Raw genomic sequence first — 21,339 nt, forward strand, 5'->3', positions numbered from 1 at the left:
TTGTTGATAAAATGTAGTTTATTAAATTATAAATCTTATAACAAAAACGACACAAGAAAGACGCAAACAAGCTACAGGGACTAGACAGAGCCAATGAAGACACCATGACTTCTTTACAAGTAAAACTCTGCAACATAAATTATTTTACATTTCATTCAGAATGATTCATCTTTCAGCTTTAGTAAAACATCTGAATTTCAGGAGTCACAACTATTTTATGTTAAAATTAAGCATCTTGCACATTTCCAAACTCTTGATCATTTCCAGTTTTTAATATTCCTTCCATACATCTATCCATGCAGGTAGTTACTTAAGATACTTAATGCAACAAATAATAACAGTTCCAAGTTGTACAGTGAATATACATTTGTCAAAAAAGGAGAATGGGTTTTAATATGGAGATGGGCATATACTACAAAATAAAAGCAGACATTTTACAAAAACTGAGTGTTGCTAAACAGCTTTCAAACCATTAACACATGCCCAGATTTTTAAATGTTCAGTGTTCCAGACAAATTAAGAGACAGATTTTAATGTTAGATGATCAGGTTTCCTTTCTTCCCTTCATTCTCATACGGAAACACTTTAAAATAAGACTGCTAGGCTGGAGCGCAATGTCAATACAGACAAAATGTACAGGTATAAGACTGAATTTTAAAACCATGGCTCTAGATTTAGACTTCTGTTATTGTGCACTGTCCATCAGGCCTTCTCGATCTCACAGTGGTATTCCCCACCCCACTACTTGCCATTGCTCTATCCAAGGCTGGCTGATTTCCATTCAGATGTCTCTGCTGAGCAGAGGGTACAGGCAGCTGAAATTGGGCAGACAAATCCTCACTATCACTGCTAGCATCTGATTCTGTTTCCTCAACGGAGGTGTCAATAACTCGCATCCTACCAGAAGATAGTGATTCATGGTCTTCCTCTCCCTCACCCCTATGGCTCCTTTCAACCAAACTGTCTCCATTGATTTGCAAGTTGGCAAAAGAGTTCTCTAGAGTGCTTTCCTCAGGTGATGGTGTTGCAGGACTTGTCAGCTGACCATCTAGTGTAGGAAGGGGTCTAACAGTTGCTGGAGGCTGCCCAGCAGCAGCAGCACCTAGTGGTGGTATACTGTCTGCACCATCTGCAGAGCTCTCTCTTGCTAGATTGATAGCAGTAGAGTCACAGTCCAACCTAAGCCCAGCCACTCCCTTCTTTGGAATATCTATTATGTCCCGTTTGATTTTCCTGCGACGTCCATGCTCATTTCTCCTATACTGAACCATGTTCTCAAGATCTGCCACATATAAGAAACCAGCAATTAACATTTCAGTGCTCTTTTTACCTTTAGAAAATGCATCTTCCAACTCCCTACTGGTACGTTCGTCATATTGCCACCAGCCATTTCTGCCTTCATAATACCAAGCATATTCCCCATTGCCTCTACTGGCTGCTTTGAGTTCCTCAGGCGATAGCAAAGTTGGTTTATCAAGAAAGTCCTCTGGAATCTCCTGCCGACAGAGGGCACACCGCTTTCCCAACCAGGAAGCTCCTTTTACACAGAGATAGCAGAAGACGTGTTTGCAGGGCAGACTCACAGGGTGGACACATGTTTGCAGGCAGATAGCACATTCAGGAACCATAAGAGATGGTGTTGCATTTGAACATGATTCATTTGCCTTTTTGTTCGTTGGAAGCATATTGATTGAGTGATCGAGTTCACCACAACCAGCCATCCTATAGAGAATCAAAAATACATTAATTTGATGAGATACAACATCGCTTGTTTACCGTTTTAGAATACTTGAATCATTTAAAATAATTGAAAATGAAGCAGAACTTTCTAGACGGTGATGTTATCTACTGGCAAGGAGAAAGCTGTTACAAATAGTTCTTGAATAACAACCAGTCAGCAATCATTCAAATATGGCACTAAGTGAATGGTGCTCCTCAAAGTTCAGTGTCCACTGTCACACCATCACAAGGTGGGCAACTGGTTTGCACTTACAACAGTTGCAGAGTTTGGCAGTGTAACATGATTGCAATTGCTGGCTTCCCAGAAGCAAAGTCAATAGGGAAGTTGATAGGGAAGGTCACAAGTTGCCACGATTCCCCATCCACTCTCACACCCTCTCCCACTAGGCAGCAGCCACCACTATGCTTACACCATGCCTCCCTAGCCATCTGCACCACCAGGCGCTCCCTCTCTCTCCCATGTGGCTGCTTTGGTCGTTGGAAGCCAGAAGATAGTTGTAAGCAGGTGCTCGTTTGGCAACAGCAATGGGAGCCACAGAGAATCGCCACTGCTATATGATGCAGTCACATGTTGCAGTGCTTTACAACAGCATTGCTTAGCAAAGGAAATTCAAGGCCTAACTGCCATCGAAATTAGAAGACTGCCTGTATACTGCAGGCAAAAAGATGGGTAGGGCCATATACATTTCTTTAGGTAAATAGACAAATGAAAAATTACTTAACGCTGGCTTATGCCTTTCTCTTATTGGTTTGCCATTATAATTCAGAACATTTGATTGTTATTACCCAGTTCCACTTATTGTTTCCCCATTTGCTTCCTTGCACGTTCACCAATTACTCAAAATCAAAATCAGCCATAGTAACGTTTGTGTTTGTCTCTTTCTGTGACAGCAAAGATTGCTCAGCTACAAAATGCAGAGTTCCTTCTGTGAGATAATATCATTCATTTACACAGGGACTAATTTTAGTATGAGGGGGAGAAATAGTGTTCACCACAGACAGTTGAAAGCAAACTGCTAAAAAGAACTAAAACTCTTCATTTTCTGTTTTCAATGATAGGTGAATTCAGAAAAGAAAAGCAGGCAGAAGACAAGTATTTAATCTTCTGCTTTAAGTACGACAGAAGTCCACTTACACGGGAAAAGCAAGAGCTTTTAAAGCAGGAATCAACAATATTTCAGAAGCTGCAACACGGCTACCTAACCTTTCAGTGGGATACAGAAGGGTAGGGACAATGATATACGAAAGGATGACATAGGCATCTTTTTACTTGCTTTGTCAGAGTAGGGAGGAGGGAGGAGGAAAGGGTGGCAATAAGAGCAGACAGCTTTCAAATGCTAGTTCTAAAAACTCTTCCCCCAAAAGAAAAAAGCAAACAAAATCTGGAAAATTCATTTTGGTAATTGTGGCACTTTGATTCTTTTCACACTTTTAAGACAATGAGTTTTCTTCCTAGAAACTCCCTATTCCTGTTCTTAATGTTCGTCTGAAAGACATTATGGAAATATGGTTATTTAATAACACTAACAAAGCTGCTATTAAATTAGATTTGGCACAACAGTGAGACCAAGATGTTTCCTCTAGCAACGAAAGAGCTAAAGATACTCTTAATCATGACAAGCATCAGTAATATTTCTTCAATTTCTTCAATTTTTGCTTACAAGCTGAACAAATTCAATTTGGAATCTCAAAATGTTCTCTTATAACATTGATAACTTTTACCTATACATACATACACATATATTTTCTTAAGTTTTTGCGGGTATTTATAAGTATGGTATTCAGCTTTGTTCGGATATTTTCCCACGTCATTATAGTTGTGCTTTTAAAGTTGTAGCAACGTTTCGGCAGAATCTCATCTGCCATCATCAGTCTTCTGTATAGTGTTCGTCTGAGTCAGACTTTCACAGCCGTTTCTGTTTTAAATTTGGTGCTAGCCTACTGCTGTGCCAGAATGGTTTTTTCTTCATCCTGATTGGGTGGGAGTCTTGGTCTGTGTTTATTGGTCTTGGAGTTTGCTGTGTTCTGCTCGATTGGTGTTTCTAATATCTTCTGTCTGTTTTGTAGCATTTTTTTGTCTTGATTGGCTGGCAACATTGTGTTTCCTGTATTGGAGCTTTTGGTCCAGCTTGGCTCCGAGTAAACAGACGGCTACCATTTATTAGGAAGCTAGGTTTCATCTGGGTGCCTGGTTGGGGTGTGTTTGAGCTGGAGGTGTCAGGGGGGATCTGTTTGTGCCCAGGTGTTTGCCTGGCTTGTGGATGGAGATTTTTGTTTGTTTGAGAGTGCAGGCTTCCAGATAATTGACAGTCTGGTGGAGTCATCTCTTCTATTCATGCTTTCAGGTAGTTTTTCAATCTCTGTGGCTTCTCTGATAATTCTATAGCTGGGGTTTTCTATAGTGGCTAGGGTTTTGGTGCCACTGAAGTTGATGCTATGACCTGTTGCTTTCATGTGCTGGACTAGTGAGGAAGTGTGTTCCAGCTTTTTTACTGCATTTTTGTGTTCATCCAGACAGGTACTTATTCTTCTATTGGTCTGTCCAATGTATGTGGCAGGGCATGATGCACAGGGCACTTCATATATGCCTTGGTTTTCCAGGTCAATTTTATCTTTGGGGTTTCTTAGGATGGCTGCTATTTTTCTGTCTGTTTTGAAGGCAGTCTTGATGTGAGTTAAGAACTAGTTGGCCCTATTTTTCTTTCTTCTAGTTAGACTGGTATTTCGACACTTCTTGGGATCTTTCAGCATTTATTACTTAAGTGGCAACAATTCATATTTTAAAGTGGTTTTGGAATTTGTATGCCTAATAATAGGCCTAGTCAGCTCTTGGGAGTTACATTATGGGCTGGAAAGGATTTCATCACCCTCCACATTATTTTTAGCAGGTAAATGTAACCTGAAATCAACAGGAATTTTAGATTCAGGTGAAGTAGAAATTTTACATTTTAAATGTATGCTTTAGATAAAGAACAAACTAGATCAGTGGTGGCTAACCTTTCTGGGCTCCTGTGCCAAAAATTGTGTGTGAGCTTGCACGCTCGCACTCGCGTGTCAGAACCCAGAAGGCAATGCGCGCCTCCCCCATTCCCCCTATGCATGCGTGCATAATCCCACCCACTCCCGCCACCCCCTTACCTGCACTGCGCCCCACAGCTGATTTTCAGCCAGTTTGAGGCCTTTTTCAGCCTCCCAAAGGCTTGAGGAAGGCTTCCACAGGCTTAAAACTAGCCCCGTTTTGTCACTTCCAGTGTTTTCGGAAAAACGGGAAGTGATGAAACGGGACTAGTTTTCGGCCTGCAAAAGGCCTCAAACTGGCCAAAAATCAACTGTGACGCGCACGCATGCCCAGTGAGGTAAGTCTGCCTGCTCACGTGCTGGCACAAATGCCTCTGCGTGCCACTTGTGGCATGCATGCCATAGGTTCACCATCACAGGATTAGATAAATGATGTTAGTGGATAGTTCACATAGGTAGTACTGAATTGAATTGAATAATTTATTTGGCCAAGTATGTTTAGACACACAAGGAATTTGTCTCTGGTTCAGACACTCTCATTGTATATGTAAAGCAACTGAATAACGATAATGTTCATCATAATCGTACCAGTAAGAGAGGGGAGTAAGGAAGATAATAAGAAAGATAAATAATAATACAGATAGTCCTCGATTTACAACAGTTCATTTAATGACCACTTAAGATTACAACAGGACTAAATAAAATGACATATGACTGTTTTTGCATACTTACAACTGCTGCAGCATTCTCATGATCATGTGATCAAAATCCAAATACTTTGCTATTGGTTCATACTTATGACAATTACAGTGTCCTGGGGTCACGTGATCGCCTTTTGCAATCTTCTGACAATCAAAATCAATGGTGAAGCTAGATTCACTTAACAATTGTATGATTAACTGCAGAGTTTCACTTAACAAGTGTAGCAAGAAGGGTCTTAAAATTTAATGTCTCAGCAACAAAAATTTTGGGCTCAATTGTGATTGTAAGTCAAGGACTACTTGTAAGATACAATATTGCTAAATATACAAAGATATTAGACAGCACGGTGATAATTAGATGTTCAGCAGAGTGACAGCATGAAGGAAAAAAACTGTCCCTGTGTCTAGTTGTTTTGGCCTGCAGTGCCCTGTAGTGCAGTTCTAAGTGGAGGAGCTGAAACAGTTTATGTCTGGGTTATGAGAGATCTTCAGATATCTTCTCAGCCCTCCTTCTTACCCACACAATATATTGGTCTTCTCGGGAAGGCAGGCTACTTGCAATTGTTCTGTCCATCTGTTGGATTCTGTACCTGTCCTATTTAGTTGCTATACCAAACCAGACAGTTACAGAAATACAAATTCATTCTTACATGAAGCTGTATTTCTCCGCATAAAGTCAGAGGTGCAATTTATTGGCTTTGTATATGCAATCTTATTGACAGAAGACCAGACTATCTGCGGCAACTGCTGAACAGATATAAACTAGTCCCAATTTTCCATTTGTTGGTAGTATTTAGGTTAGACTATTATAGACATAATGCATTTGGGAATTTATTAAAAATTGTTCAGAAGTTCCAACTAATAAAAAATACAGCAGAAACTAGGACTGATCATTAGAAACATTCTTGCCTGTTCTAAAATGTTTCTACTACTTAACAGTTCATTTAAATGCAGTTTGCAGCACTAATCTTTGGGGACCTACACAATGTTGAACATGAAAAAGTATGTCATTCCATATTCATTTATGAGTGCAATAAAAATCTTCAAAGGTCCTTTTCTTAGGTAATGATTCTCTTAGATGGCAAACTAGGCAAAAGTTCCCTACCATTGCTTGGGGCATCTTATTTATGGACATGTCTCCCCAGGAAGACTTGCCACACACTTTAAAGACCTTTCCGGTCACGGGCGTTTATTTTTGCAGGTTTATTGTCTTTTAACAATTTGTATTTATTTTGCAAATTATCTGTGTGATTATATACTGAATGACAGCATATACAGTAAAAGATTGTGAAATAAATGTGTAAGATGGCTAAGCAAGCTGTTCATATTGTTTAGCTGTCAATTTGGAAAACAGCTAGTTTGAACATTTTTTTGCCTGTTGGAAAAAAAAGATGCATCATTTGTACTGAGGTTTTTAAAGTTTTCTTTATGTCAAAGCTATATAGAAAAACACTGTAATTCCATTTGTAATTTTCATTAGAGGACAATAGATTATTGTCTGTGATAGAGATCTTTAATCACACTTAAAGATAAGAACACTTGAAAATAAGTATAGCTGTAACTAGAATTCTAGAACTATTTAGTATCCAAATACTAATCCGGTTAAGAGTTATATTTCATTAAAATGAAGTATTCTACACAAAATATCCTTTTCCATTGGTAGGCTCTTTTTTTTTCTGAAAAAAGTAGTGAGCTTGAAGTTCTAATATATATGGATGTCAATAGCCAGATCAGCTCAGGTCTGCTCCTTACTTTCAGTTCAAGGACTGTTTAGCACCTGGACCATTGTTCCAAGATTGATTAAAACCTGAGTAAGTGTGGCTGAACAATGATCCTTTGCCTATGAAAACCTGATTTTCAGAAAAATTCTAATTTTGCCAAGTGTGTTTCTGTGCTGAGTAATATACCTTTAATGAGAGGAATAATATAATTAGCCACTAACTCACAGTATCATAAAAAGTCACAGATGAATCCTCAAGTCATAACACTTTTTGGGTGAAAAAAAAATTGAACAAAAACAGTCACAGCCCTGGCAGATAATAGATGCAGTGCAAACCTGAGTTCAAACAGTCCCACCCCCCAGTGTAACGCATCATAAATATTACAGCTGTGAAAGCAATTAACATTCTTAAAATAGCATGTCTTTTGAGATATATTTTTCAATTTGCCTTTCTTGTCTATATGGGTTTTCTTTTGCTTGCCATCCAAGTACTAATCAGGCCAACACTAACTAGTTTTTCACAATCAACCAAAACAGGACAGGTGTTGCTATGTGCTTTGACACACTCTCCAATTCACATACAGAACATTTTTCATTCATTCAGAAAACTGAACTATTCATTGCTGTATTCCCTATCATATTCCCTTGCATATTGTGTATGGGATTTTTTTTAAATTGAAATCTTGAAGCCAATGTTTAATGGTTGATGTTTGAAAATAGCAACAAAAATCTTTTTTAACAAAAGAACAGGAAAAATGTTTGAAATAAAATATAGGTACAATATTGACATTCTTACCTTTTCTTATTATTATTGCTATTCTGGGAACATGTTGAAAAATTAATAGGTCATCTTTAAATATATTAATCAAAGCAGAATGTTCTGTTTTCCAATTATAAGTTTATTCTTGCATGCTGCCGCAGTTCAACTGAAAAAGAATAGCAAAATAAAGTATTATAAAACCAAAGTAACCAGTTAGTTATAAATATATTTATATTTCATTTTCTATACATGCATTCACAGTGATTCATATTTTATGGGTTATAACAAAAAAGTCAGGTAAAAGAAAAATTGAATGAAGGAAAAAATAAAAGTATCAGCAATTTCAATATTGTTCAATTATAGTTAGGTTGCATGTTCACTGCAGAAGCTCCATTCTTTAACATTTTTTACTGTAATACTAGAGCAAGAGACCTCAGTGCCTCCATATTTGTGAACAGAAATATGCAACATTCATGCCTTTTAATCTGAGCTCTATATGCTTTATCTTCAGCATATTCTTTTGGAAAACACAGTAACCTATGCTAACAATTGAAATGTTTTTCCCTATTTTTTAATAATATAGCTAACTAAAAACAGTACATTTCATTTGCAACAAGGTGTGTACACACACACACACACAAAGCTATGTATGTGAGAGAGAGTGGGGGGGAAATGTAGTTTTTCAATTGCCTTGCCAGATTTCTTCAGTGAATTTTTATTGCACAAACTAGGGTTATCATGTAGGAAGCTAAATAAAGTTAGGACACTGATGAGTCTTACAGAAAGGTTAATTGTAAAATATATATAAGTAGCTCGATACCCGTGCTTTGCTACAAACTATGTGGTCAGGCTTAGATTTTGGAGAGGAAAATAAGGGTGGATGGAATTCTGCCTCTGCCTACCAGAGCGTCCTGTCAGTGTGTGAGAGAGTTGAGGGCTGTTTGGAAACTGAAACAATATTTGCCGTGTGAGCAAGGAGGAGACAGCAAGGAGTCTGGGCATGGCTTAAGTCAACTGTTCTGTACTAAAGCTGCTTGGTGCTGTGAAACTAAAACTGAAACTGAAACTCTTCTCCTCTGCTTGTGTTTTGCATTTGGAACAGATTTCTTTTCAGGTAGGGAAGGGGAGTAGAACTCCTTAGCATCAGAGCATGTTAATAATAATATATGAAATACTAATGTTCTGATGGTCATTTCGAAAAATCTTTTCTTAATGAGCACCCAGAAGCCAAGAGGAACATATGTGCCAAATTTCAAGTTTGTAGGCTTTACTGTTCTGGAGATTTTGTGATGATGCATGAATGGTATTTCGCTTTTATAGAGAGAGAGAGATCAAAAACAGCCTTTAACATGCTTTCCATACTAAAGTCTTTTGTGTGCTCCGTGAAACTACTTCACAATCATGTATGTGCATGTGTTTGAAATAACAAGTATGAAGCAAACAAATTATATATTTTTCTCTAGGCGTTTCTATTCTCAAAAAAATCCAGTACCACTTTTATACAATTAAAGAGGACCTAGTGTTAATGTTAACTGGAAATAATTCATTCATTTATTAATAAAATTGATAAGACCACCCATCTGAAACTGTATCACCCTAAGTGGCAAATAGCATAAAAAGCAAAAAATACCATCCCCAACTCAAATCGCATTAACATTAAACATCTGTAATATGTAAAGTAATATAAGGTTGACTAAGCAACAGTACAGACCAATCAAAAGGGAACTCTCACTAAATTGGCCACTAATTCCTCATGGAAAATTAGGTCTTAATGACTTTTCTAAAGATGAGCAAATTGGGGCTTCTCGTGTATCAGAGATGGTTCTGGAGAACAACAGCAATAACAGAAAAGGTGCGTCTCCTAGGTTCCATAAAATCCCAAGATTTCAAAGAAATCTTAGGTAGTACCTGACTTGTGTCCCGTGTCTGTATCTGACCAAACAGTCAGAAAATCTGCCTGCTTGATATCTGAAGACCAGCACCCTCTGCAAACCAGATGGAATCATGAGGCACTTAAGACAGATCATCTAAATCAGGTCTACCTTTTGGATCTCAGGGACCACCAAACTCATAATTTTAAATCCCGCAGACCAGAGACCCTGGGAAAATCCCCAAAAAAGTCTGCAGGAAAATTCCCCACTCCATTTTCCTACCGATCAACTATTCTTTATTTGGGATCACAGGATACCATCTCCAGTTCCGTTCTCAGGGGGAGAGAGACTTTTGGCTTCATGCAAGGAAAGCAGCAGAAGTCTCTCTCTTCGCCAAATTCCACCAGAAATGAGTCTTTGTGAAACTTGTCACACGGGCACAGCCTCTTGGAGTAGGATGCCTTGCAGGGACCCAAAGACTTATTTCTGGCGGAGTTTGGAGGAGAGAAAGAAAGACTTTTGCTGCTTTCCTTGCATGCAGACAAAAGCAGAAGAAGAAGTGGAAAGAAGCAGCCAGATGAGGTACATGGGGAGAGTGGAGCAAGTCCCCCCTTCTACCCTTTCTTCCTCCCCTCACTACATCGTGTTGTTCGCAATGCAAGCAACACAAGCCTTGTGTTCCCACAGGCCGTGTGAGTGGCGCAGCCTTGTGTTCCCGTGAAGCCTGGATTAATTGCTTTGGGGGTTACATTTCTCTGCGGACTACTAAAATTTTCTCACGGACCACCTGGCCCATTGGTTGGCGACCACTGATCTAAATCACTCCTGCCCCACATAAGTCATGGGAGGCAAACTAACTTGAATCAGGATGAGAGATGACCACAATAAAAGCTAAGGACATTTTCTCCATATCCAAATCATTTAACAAAACTCTAAGGCTAATATGAGATCTAATGTACGATCACTTACATGTTTGGGGCCATGTAAGTCCACAATTGTGATTCATGCTATAAACTCCTAAGCTTAACCAGATCCAAAGAGTAAGATCCTTACCTTCTTCCTATGACCCATTTTCACTCGTAAGCACTCTCACTCTAATACCTCAGGAGCATTCTTGATCCCAGAAAAGGGTCCCTAATTATCAATGTCATCACTCTTCCCTGTCACAGTATGGAGCGTGAAGGGGCCAAAACTTGATGGTGTAAATTTCTAAGAGAAAACCCAACCACATTTTGGTAATACATGCAGATTTGCCAGTTCATCCAAATTGTGAGACTTTATAGACACATCTGGCATTTACCATCGACACCATGAGGCCGCTTGCCCCAACAGTCCAATAACCAGGATGGGCCTACAGGATTAGAAGTAGAGATTGTCACTAAATTGGATTACTTTCCTCCTGGAACAGCTCCCCCTTCTTCCTAACACTACTAAGGTATATAGAAATATTTCAATGTTGTAATGCGTACTAACAAATGGTTTTAGTAACCAACTCTAATTCAGTATTATCCTATCTATATTTTTTAAAAAGATAAGACAATATAAGCCCAACAGCCAAGTTACAAAGTTGGAAATATTAAACTAAAGGGGAAATGTAGTAGTTCTTGTAAATTCTATTTCATAGTTCTGTAAGAATATGGCCATCGAAGACTGGAACTAATAGTACAAAGTACTAATTGCACTTCATAATCCAGCAATAATATGAAACTTTTATTAGCATATCTGTACTGTATAAACTAGGAAAATGGAATACTAATAATGAACTATATTTTTTACAGCTAGGGTCCGCAGTAGGCATGCAGATGCTTTCTATTTTTATCGACCTAGCTGATAATAATCTGCATTTTTATTCTGATAAGCATTCAAGTGCCTAACAATATTTGGCTTTATATAACAATTTATAAAAATATAGATTAAAGAATAACAGTAATACAAGTGCTAAAATTGTTCAAACCTACAGTCTGTTGAAAGAGATCCAGTTTTACAGACCTCCTAAACAAAAGGTGAGGGCCAAAGAAAACTCTTAAAGGAATACATTCCATAGCTGAGGAACAACACAGATGAAAATCATTTCCTTCCTTTCAGACAGAGAAACCTCTCCTGGTAGAGGCTTCTTCAATCATATAGAACAAATCTATGATTATGGATCCAGGCACTTCCATTTTTTTAGTCTTCAGCCATTACTTACAGGGCATAATAAATCATTTTAATAGCTTCCATACTACATGATAACCTTCTCCGTTACTATGTAATTAATTTGACACTTAAGCACTTATTTTCATTACAGTACCAATGGGAGGATGGTTGGGTTTGCAAATGATATAAACCAGTTTGTCTTATATGAATCTTTATTACTGAATAAACCACAATGGCTATCTATATATACCATACCTAAACCAAAAACAGTATAAACCACAGGGGCTAGATTCATAACACCACAAACTAAAGCCAGATCAGATCATGCTTAGGTCAGGCATATGCAACCCATGGTCTGCATGTGGCCCTGGACAGCTAGTAAGGTGTCCCCACAAGATCGTAAACTTTTAATATTAAATTATATTATATATTTTATATGTGGCCAAGTCCATTTCTATTCACTCAATGCAAGCTAGGCAAAAGGTTGGACAACCATGGTTTAGGCAGGGTGTGTACCCTGTCTACAAGCCCATTGTACCCATGCATATTTAAAGTTATGGCAGTCTTCTCCAGCCTTCATAGTTACTCAACTACAATATCAAAGAAGTCTGACTTTGATGCACACTCATTAGGAAATCTGGGAGTTAATTTGACAATTTTATGGAGGATACCATGTGTCATGGAGTAGCCTGATTTCTTGTGTGAATATATATGTAAATATAAAATCATATAATATTATATATACATATAAAATATATTTTATATGCAAATATAAAATATAAATATAACAAAAGATAAAATCAAATATATTTTGCATGGAGGGAAGGGGGGTTGTTATATATGTTTCAAGTCATCCCTCCCTACGATACTTTCATTTAACCTCTAGACACTTAGGAGAAAATGTATGCTGCTAAGTATTTTGTTACTTTTACTTAATATTTACTGCTTAAGATTCAAACAGCTTTTCAACTGCAGCTCAACTTACTTCATACAAATACTAACAGATGCACTCTCTCAACCTGGGATGTTTCCAAATATATACATACATATTTATAAGACAGCATTATTTTATATTGCAAACATTTTCTAGCATTAAGAAAAAAATGCAACTGTAGCAAAGCTACATAAAACCATTTTCCAAAGGGAACATTACTACCTTCAACGTTAAAAAGTGGAATATCAAATAATCTCAGTAATGCAGTTCTTTGTTCTATCCTGTTTTCCTAAGGTGGTGCCAGGGATAACAGGAGAATCAGGACATATTCTCCCCCCCCACACACACACTATTCAGGTGAACCACCTCTCATCTCTTTTTAACAATAAGAAAAAGGTTGGTAGGTAAAAGCTTCTCCAATGGAAATCGCACACTGTCAATTATCCGACCAAGTTGCCAACCTTGCGATATATGTGTGTGTGTCTGTGTGTTATACATATACATACACACACACACACACATATATATGTCATAACTATATATCTTTCTAATCTATCGCCATCAACTATATACAACCCTCAACAAAAGCTCTTTGCCCACCAAATCCGATTCTTCTCCCCACCCCGCAAAACACACACACAGAGAAAGAGAGTTGCAATTTTGCCCCTGCAAAGAGAAAAATTAAGTCGGGCGCAGAGTGATGGGGGGGGGGGACGGGGACACGACAACAACAACCGCTGTCCAGAAAAAGAGCGCTTGGACGCAGAGGGACAGCCCGACCTTCCGTCCAGGGTCGCTTGGCCGGAGGGAAGGATGCAGCAGCAGAAGGGCAGGTTGGATCCCCACCACCACCGACCCCACAAACCGGGAGAGGGGCGGGCACTTGAGTCAGACCCGCGCGGGCCTCGTCCTCTCGCTCAGGGCGCGGAGCGGGACGACGGCGACGCCGGGGCCTTTGTTCGAGTCTTGTCTGCCGCTGCCCGGAAGGACCAGGGAAGGGGGCCAAAGGCAGAAGCGAGAAGCGGCTTTCCTTTCGAAGGAGGCCTCGGCTGCCCCACAGCGGTGGTCGCCTTCGCCGGAGTTTACCCCGCCATCAGAGAAATCCCCCCACCCCAAGAAACGGCCCTCAGCTAATCAGTCCCGCACTCATCTGCCCTCCCCCTCCCTCCGCGGTCTCCTTTCCTCCCCCTCCCCCTCCCCCCGGCCAAGACTACGGCCAATACCTCCGAACCTGCTGCCGCTCGCTCGCTGATTAGACTGCGCCGCTACCGCGCGCTCCCTGCCCCGCCCCCCCCGTTTGCGTGAGGACGCGAGGAAACGTTTGAACTCGTCTGACGTCAAGACGCAAAGGGGGGGGGAAGCGCGGAGGCGGAGCCTGTAGGAGCTTTTTCATTATATCTATCTATATCTATATCTTTATCTATATATAAATGGCTCGGAGCGACGTTGGAACGGAGAAGGCGGGGGGGAGGGGGTTGGCGCGTGCTTTCTTCTCCCTCCCTGAGGAAAGCTGCCGCTCCTGCTTGCGGGAAGCCTGCGGTGGTTCGTGGTGGGGAGGAAGAAAGGAATGGAAAGCCTTCTGTCTTTAAATGCATCCTAAGAGATGTAATGATTGTTTTTTTTTTTAACGTCGACGTCTCTGCAGGCATCCTCAAGAAGGTCCTGTGAGTTGGATTAGGATCAGCTTTCCAGGAAAGATGCATAAATTGCAAATCAGCTGTGACGTGTTGAAAGTAGACGCATGTGCCGACGTTCTTTTTCCAGATCTTGTCCCAAAGGTGCTTTTTCAATGAGGCAACTGGACTTTCTGGTTTGTTGGTTTTGTTTTTGTTTTGTTTTGTTTTGGGGGGGGGCGGGGGAGACGTTTCGCTTCTCATCCAAGAAGCTACTTCAGCTCTGACTGGATGGTGTGGGGGAATGGAAGGATTTATATACATTGTACATTGGGGAAACGAAACATGCACTTCACAAACGGATGGCACAACACAGGAGAACAAACCCATCAGGACTAGATTCAGCAGTCCATCTGCATTTAAAAGACAAAGGCCACTCTTGAAGACAGCAAAGTCCACATTTTGGACAGAGAACATAATTCGTTTGAAAGAGAGGTCAAAGAGACCATCTATGTCAAAATTGATCAGCCTTCTTTTAACAGAGGCAGGGGGATGGGAAACAACATCATCAATCTCGAGTCTACAACGTGCCCTTTCAACAGTTCCAAAAAGACTTCATACCCATTTGCAACACTCAGGTGACCCTGGTGAAACAGATTAACCTCCAGGTGACCTTAATGATGCAAATGACCAGCTGTCTGCAAAGTGTATAAATCCTTCCATTCCTCACTATCAGTCAGAGCTGAAGAAGCTTCTTGGATGAGAAGTAAAACGTCTTCAAAGAAAAACAAGAAAGTCCAGTTACCTCTTGAAAAAGCACCTTTGGGACAACCATGACCTGGACGACTGAGAATTTCTGTAGACATTTTCCAGATCTTGTGTTTTTTTAAATACCTGGAATACTAAGTTTTGTGATATTGATGTCAGTTTCATATAGAGTTGCCTACAACAGGAGGCATTTCTGTATTTAGACCCTTGCAAAAATGTGGGCATATTTTATGGCTGCCTGAACTCCCAAATTACATCACAGTCATAAAAACCAAATTGAGTTCATGGTTGTAAGTTAGTACAGTACTTTTAGTAAAGTATTGTTAGTAAAGTACCTTGAACAACGTAAAACAAGATCAGCTATGCAAGGTTTGTATTCAGGGACAGTTTCTCAGGTGATGAACAGTGACTGAATAAATGCAAAGAAGGTCACCGAGGAATAAAAGACAAAAGAAACAAACAAAATTAGTATGCCATCCTTGACGAGTAGTATAATAGTAGGGTAATATTACAACGTGAAGTTTCACAGGGTGGGAATAAAAATGTAAACAAACAACTGCCATTTAAATCTGAGGGTAAAAAATGTAAGCCAGTTATCTGATAGGGATGGCACCTAGATCTGAACCAGAGAGAGTATCTAAAATTGGGACTTGGCCTCAAATGTAAGTGTAGGAACAGCAGCTGTAGGCAACAGTTCATTTCCGGTCTTACCATAATGCTTTCTTGCTGTATACTTGCTGTGTCAAGGTACTGAAAAACTTCATCAAAGTTTAAGTTTTAATTTAGGGAACCTAACAATCCCGTTAGAATAGGAGGTCAAACTGGCAGCCCACGGGCCAGATGCGTCACACACAGGGCATGCCCATCCCAGTTCCGCAAAGGGAAAAATGTTGCAAAATGTCACGTGACAGCAATGTGATGCTGCAAGTTTGACACCCATGCCCTAGAAGAAAGTGTGAGTTTATTAACCTCTGCTAACCTTCTGCTAAGAAGTGAGGAGGCTTTCTGTTGGAGAAGAGTTCTGATGAGTTGAATTCCTGGTTTGATTTTATAATATTATTCATAGATTCTTGTATTAGAAGGTGTCAAGAGAAAAATTGGGCATTTTAATGAAATGCTGTAAGATCTTAAATTAGTCCCTCCTTTTCCAAATTGATCTCCCTCCCTCCCTTATCACATTTCCCCTTGGTATCTCACAATTACTTTAGCTGCCATAGTTACAGATATAATTTGGTAGCACAGCGTTTGAGTCACGTTGATAATTGTTGATGTGCTGAGGAGAGGGAACTTAAATGGTTCTCTATCTGTCATATCAAGTCTTAGGGAAAAATAGAGCTGTGTTAAGAGAATGAATATTTAAAACCTGTAATGGGATAAGAAGCATACATTATTTAAAATTAGCTCTTCAGCTCTTCTCTGTGACCTAAAGGTAATATTAGTTTTAAGTAATCTTCACTTAAGTAATCTTAAGTAAATGCAAAGTAAAAAAAACTATATTTTCAGAATCTGCTTATATTACCAAAAAGAAGAAGAAGAATATTTGTAGCTCATGGGTCCTTGGTGCTCTCTACACCAAACACTGATGATGTTACCTAGTTTGGGTAATGAAATGTCTGCAAGGAAAAAAAAACCAAATTCAGAGAGCATCAAGGACTCCCCTGATTGCATTAAATAGTCTTTAATTATGAAAATACCAAAATGTCAAAAAAGTTTATTTGACTAATCTACTACACAATAAACAGTAGCATTGATACAAATGATTATTATGACAGTACTAGGAAGGATCTTCTTTGCTATTGCAACAAATCTAAGAAGGAAGATTCTACAAGTGCTTTTTATAGTTCTTTCAAAGACTTTATATTTCTATGGGAATTTGTCTTTGTGACCCAAGCTGTATCTTAATTGGGTTGCTGCCATGTCCATTATCAGTCTGACTTTTTCTTTTTGCAATATATTATGATTTCATCACTTTGTGGTAGGAATTGTAAACTGAGTGCAAAATTAAATTGTTTTTGTTTCTGCAGCCATTTTCCACTCCTTATATGGTTTAGTGATTTACCAATGGTTTACCAGTCAGATTTTTGTTTTGTTTTATTTTCAGTATCAAAATCACAGAATTAAATACCACTATATGGACATTTTTATTAAACAAATAATACTATATCAATGTGAGCTTAATATTCATGCAACTCTTTTCTCATAAATTTGGCATCCAACTATAAAATTTTGTCTCATTTACATTAGTGTCTTTGTTTACAAAGACATATTTACAAAAATATCCATTAACATTCATTTTAAATAACTTTTTTGCAATTCAGATGTTAGTACTCTTGTCTTTTACATCTTTATTCAGCTTGTAATTCAAGTTATATTTGCAGTTAGATGTTTCCAGGCAAAATAATAATGAGCAAATAGTAATAAACAAAAAAGAAAAATGTTGATGGTATATATCTAAATTTAGACTTCAGCTTACTACCAGTAATTTGCTGATGAATCACTGATTTGTATTATAGAATTAGTAGTGGAACAGATTTTTTTGTTGTTGGTTGATTTGTTCCTAAGTACATGAGATATCAAAAACTCACAGCTAGAACAATTCTGGTTTGTAGACTCAGTGCCTTACTGAGGAAGCTTGTTCTTTTATATTAAACCTCATATATTTGTAAGTGATGAGAAAAAAAATCTTCAAAATTTATGTAGATATAATTACAGTTAAAAAACATGAACAGAATTTGTAAAAGATATCTTCAGTGAAAAGCAGCATGAAGATCAGAAGAGATTGCACATAATGGCAACCTGTGGTTCTTGGCCATTCTGTCTATACTGTGGAGTCATAGTACGGACAAAATACTTCAACCTCAAAGCACTATTTCACATATTCCAAGCTTGAAATAAAACATTCATGTTCAGAGAGTTTTCTTGTACAGTTTGGACAAAAAGCAGTTTCATTTCATCTCTGAACAAATCCCAGCTATTTCAAGTGTTATGATTTGTAGGTTGTTGCATTATTCCCTCCCCCACACCCCAAACTTATCCAACCTAGTCAGTACAGCAGCTGCAGCAGGGAAAAGTTGTTGCTGTTAATTATGGAATTCTGGGGCAAATTTCAGTTACTTAAGTACATGGCTGAGGGCTAAAAGACCTATTGTGGGTTATGCTTTGCTGCTGGAGAAAGACGACCAGGACTTCTGAAATTGTTTGCCTGCTTGCCCACCAGCTTAAATGTGTAAGCTGCAAAGACCATTATTAATACTCTGCTGAAGTGCTTTGAGAGTGGTTTGCTAAAGATCACCATATGAAATCTCTTTGGGCTTTCATCTTGTTCCCTATTGTTGAGTTTAAATGTTTATATTTTTATTTTATATATCGCTGCAGATCAGTGGGTTGGCTTGAGAATTCCAGTGCCCTCCTGTCTTATGCTGACTGTTTCTGATTGGATTGGATTTTTTTTTCTAATGTCTACTTCATTCTCTGTGATACTACATGCTTTATGGTCCTGTTCTATGCTATTTTCCCCCACTGTAGCATCTCCCTTTGTTCTTGACCTCTGGACTTTTAGTTTGTTTCCTTACCTGTGGCTCCACCTTTCATCTCTGTCTACATTTTTATTTTGTCTGTCAGATCAGTGGCTTGAGAATTCCAGTGCCCATGGAAATCTTAAAATTTATGGCTGCTGCATGAATTTTCAAAATCATTTCATAAAGATTTTGTTACTAAGTCGCTAATAGGCTAACTTCCATTAACATTTTTTTTAAATGCAGATTTAAAAAGCAGAGTGCATTAAAAAAATCCTTATTAAGTTGTTAAAGCATATTTGCACTCTTTAGAAAATAATTATAAAACATGGTGCTCCTAAAAAAAAAAAGAGTTGGATGAAACCTTTTGATTACTAAAATAAAACTTGAAGTCCTAATCAGAAATGGCAGTTTCAGTCTCTGGAGTCCTATATAACACTTCAGATGTCTAGTGACATAAAAGCCTGAGAGTTTTGTCCAAAGGGAATCAAAGGCAAGTTAGCAAAGTCAGCAAGAATCAAAGCATCCAAGACTTTCTTTTCAAGAATTGCTAACAATGACTATTATTAAAAAGTATCCAGGGCTACTTGGTCCATTCATTTCCTTGACATTCCACTGGCTCTTGTTTTTTAAAAGTAATAGTCTGACATGTAACCATGACAATGATGTTTTGCCAGTTATATTGGTTATAATTAAAAATGAGAAACATCTGTGGCTGTTTCTGAGGTTGTTTTCAAGCTCTCTTTGTAACATTGATTCAGTGGGACTAATTAGGGTGCACTCATGCATATGCAGTATGTTGCACAATAGGACATGAAACCTTAATTGGTTTTTCCCTCTCTGCACTTACTGTATCAAATTAATATATCCTGAAGAATTCATCCTGGGCATTGATAGAAGTGGACTGCTGTCCATTAGCCTGTCATTACTAGGCCGTAATTGTTTTATCCTTATATCCTTGCTAAACTGTATTTGGTGATAGTAATGAAATATGATGATTTTGGCACTGAAGTAATGTTTCTAGAGCATAACGACAAAGTAGAACTGTCCTTGTATTTGGCATGTTGTTTGCTGTAAAGCTTGGGACACAGAATGCCGTCTTTGGAAGCCTGTCATGTTTAAGGTTTTAATTTCCAGTTGGCTTTGTATTCCTTTGGCTTTGCAGCTGATCTAAGTTGGCAAAATTAATAACACATAACCTTTTGAAGTCTCATACATGGCCTAAAATCGCAGAGTCTATAACACTAATAGCCAGTTTTATTGTCATTGCTAGTTTCTTTGGGAACTAATAATGAAGACAGCCAGTTGATCTGCTGATGTTTGAGGCAGAACTGTTCTGATGATCTAAGACCTTGCCTCTCCTGTGTATGGAGCCAATAGGTAAAAATATGTAGAAAGCTGCATTAAGCCTTTTTAATGGCAAATGGTTAATATAAATAATATGACAAAACTCACATTTGAACCAGCTTATTTTTAATCACACAATCTTGGTTGTAATTTCTTTATCAATTCTTTTCCACTGTTGTTGGAAGTACAAATGATACGGCATCAGAATAATTTTTAGTCAGATTAGGGCACACAAGTTAGGCATTATTTAACGGAGGTTTACATAACATAAGTCTTCATATATCAAACCATAAGGCTTTTTGCAGAATACAACAAGCAAAAAAGGGGGTGGAATCTGATGCATAACATAATTTCAACAACAGTGGAACGGTGGAGATAAAGATCATTAATATCTGTTCCTATACATTTTAAGTACCAGCTCCAATACCACAGGGTTGCATGGATGAATGAGAATGGAAATAATTATCAACATTAATGTATTATCCCTTATGTCTGCAATATCACACACATTGATTCATGTATTAATTTGGAGACATACAAACTTCCTCTATCACTCAAAATTCTCAATGTTCTAGAATAATCAATTCTGAAAAACAAAACAGCACAATAAATTTGCTGTCATTCTCCACACTTTTTAGGAGTTTTGGCATATTGGTGAACTGCAACATCCAGCTTCCCTGGGAAGTATGGTGAACGACAGCAATTATAAAATATTCCTTGGAAAATTAAATTCATCATGTTATTTTGTTTTTCAAATTTGATTGTCCTAGTATATTAAGAATTTGAAGAATATGTTGCTGCAGATAATTATTCCCATTTCTAATTACCCACTACTGTAGAAGTGGAGCTGGCACTTTAAATGTATAGGAACGGATATTAATGCTGTTTTTTAAATGTTTCCACAGTTTTAACTTGAATTGGGGAAACTGTAGGCTTTGTGGACTTTCTAACACTGCATCCTCTCCCCAGTCTGTACAACAAACCAAGTAGTGCCATCAAAAATTGGTAGCAAAGGGGTGGCACAGCTTCGACAGTTTTAGCACAACTATATGCAGGTTTTTAAAAATCCCACTAAAATGGAGAAAATGGATTAAAAATACTGGCATTCCCCTCTCCCCAGTAATAGCATCGCTGTTCTACTCATGTGGCCTTGAGTGGGGGAAATAATTACAAAAGGAATGTAACATACAAATATTCCTTATTATAGTTTAAATCA

At 38.4% G+C, this 21,339-nt stretch overlaps 1 protein-coding gene across 5 annotated transcripts; it reads right to left on the reverse strand.

Annotated features, from left to right (window-relative positions):
* RNF146 (ring finger protein 146) lies at positions 1-14,209 on the reverse strand. 5 transcript variants are annotated; one of them, XM_026705468.2, is made up of 3 exons: positions 14,104-14,209; positions 7,976-8,105; positions 1-1,722 (listed from the first exon to the last, which is right to left on the reverse strand). In XM_026705468.2, the coding sequence occupies exon 3, from the start codon at positions 1,719-1,721 to the stop codon at positions 675-677; it is 1,047 nt and encodes a 348-aa protein (XP_026561253.1). In that variant the 5' UTR covers position 1,722; positions 7,976-8,105; positions 14,104-14,209; the 3' UTR covers positions 1-674. The 5 variants fall into 5 exon arrangements, with proteins under 5 accessions (XP_026561253.1, XP_026561254.1, XP_087797559.1 ...); XM_026705469.2 differs by having other exon boundaries at positions 14,112-14,184; XM_087941433.1 differs by lacking the exon at positions 14,104-14,209 and adding an exon at positions 13,661-14,065.
* Positions 14,210-21,339: the final 7,130 nt, after the last annotated feature.

This window comes from Pseudonaja textilis, chromosome 1 (genome assembly GCF_049901715.1).
Source record: "Pseudonaja textilis isolate UNSWEBS1 chromosome 1, rPseTex1.2, whole genome shotgun sequence".
NCBI lineage: Eukaryota > Metazoa > Chordata > Lepidosauria > Squamata > Elapidae > Pseudonaja > Pseudonaja textilis.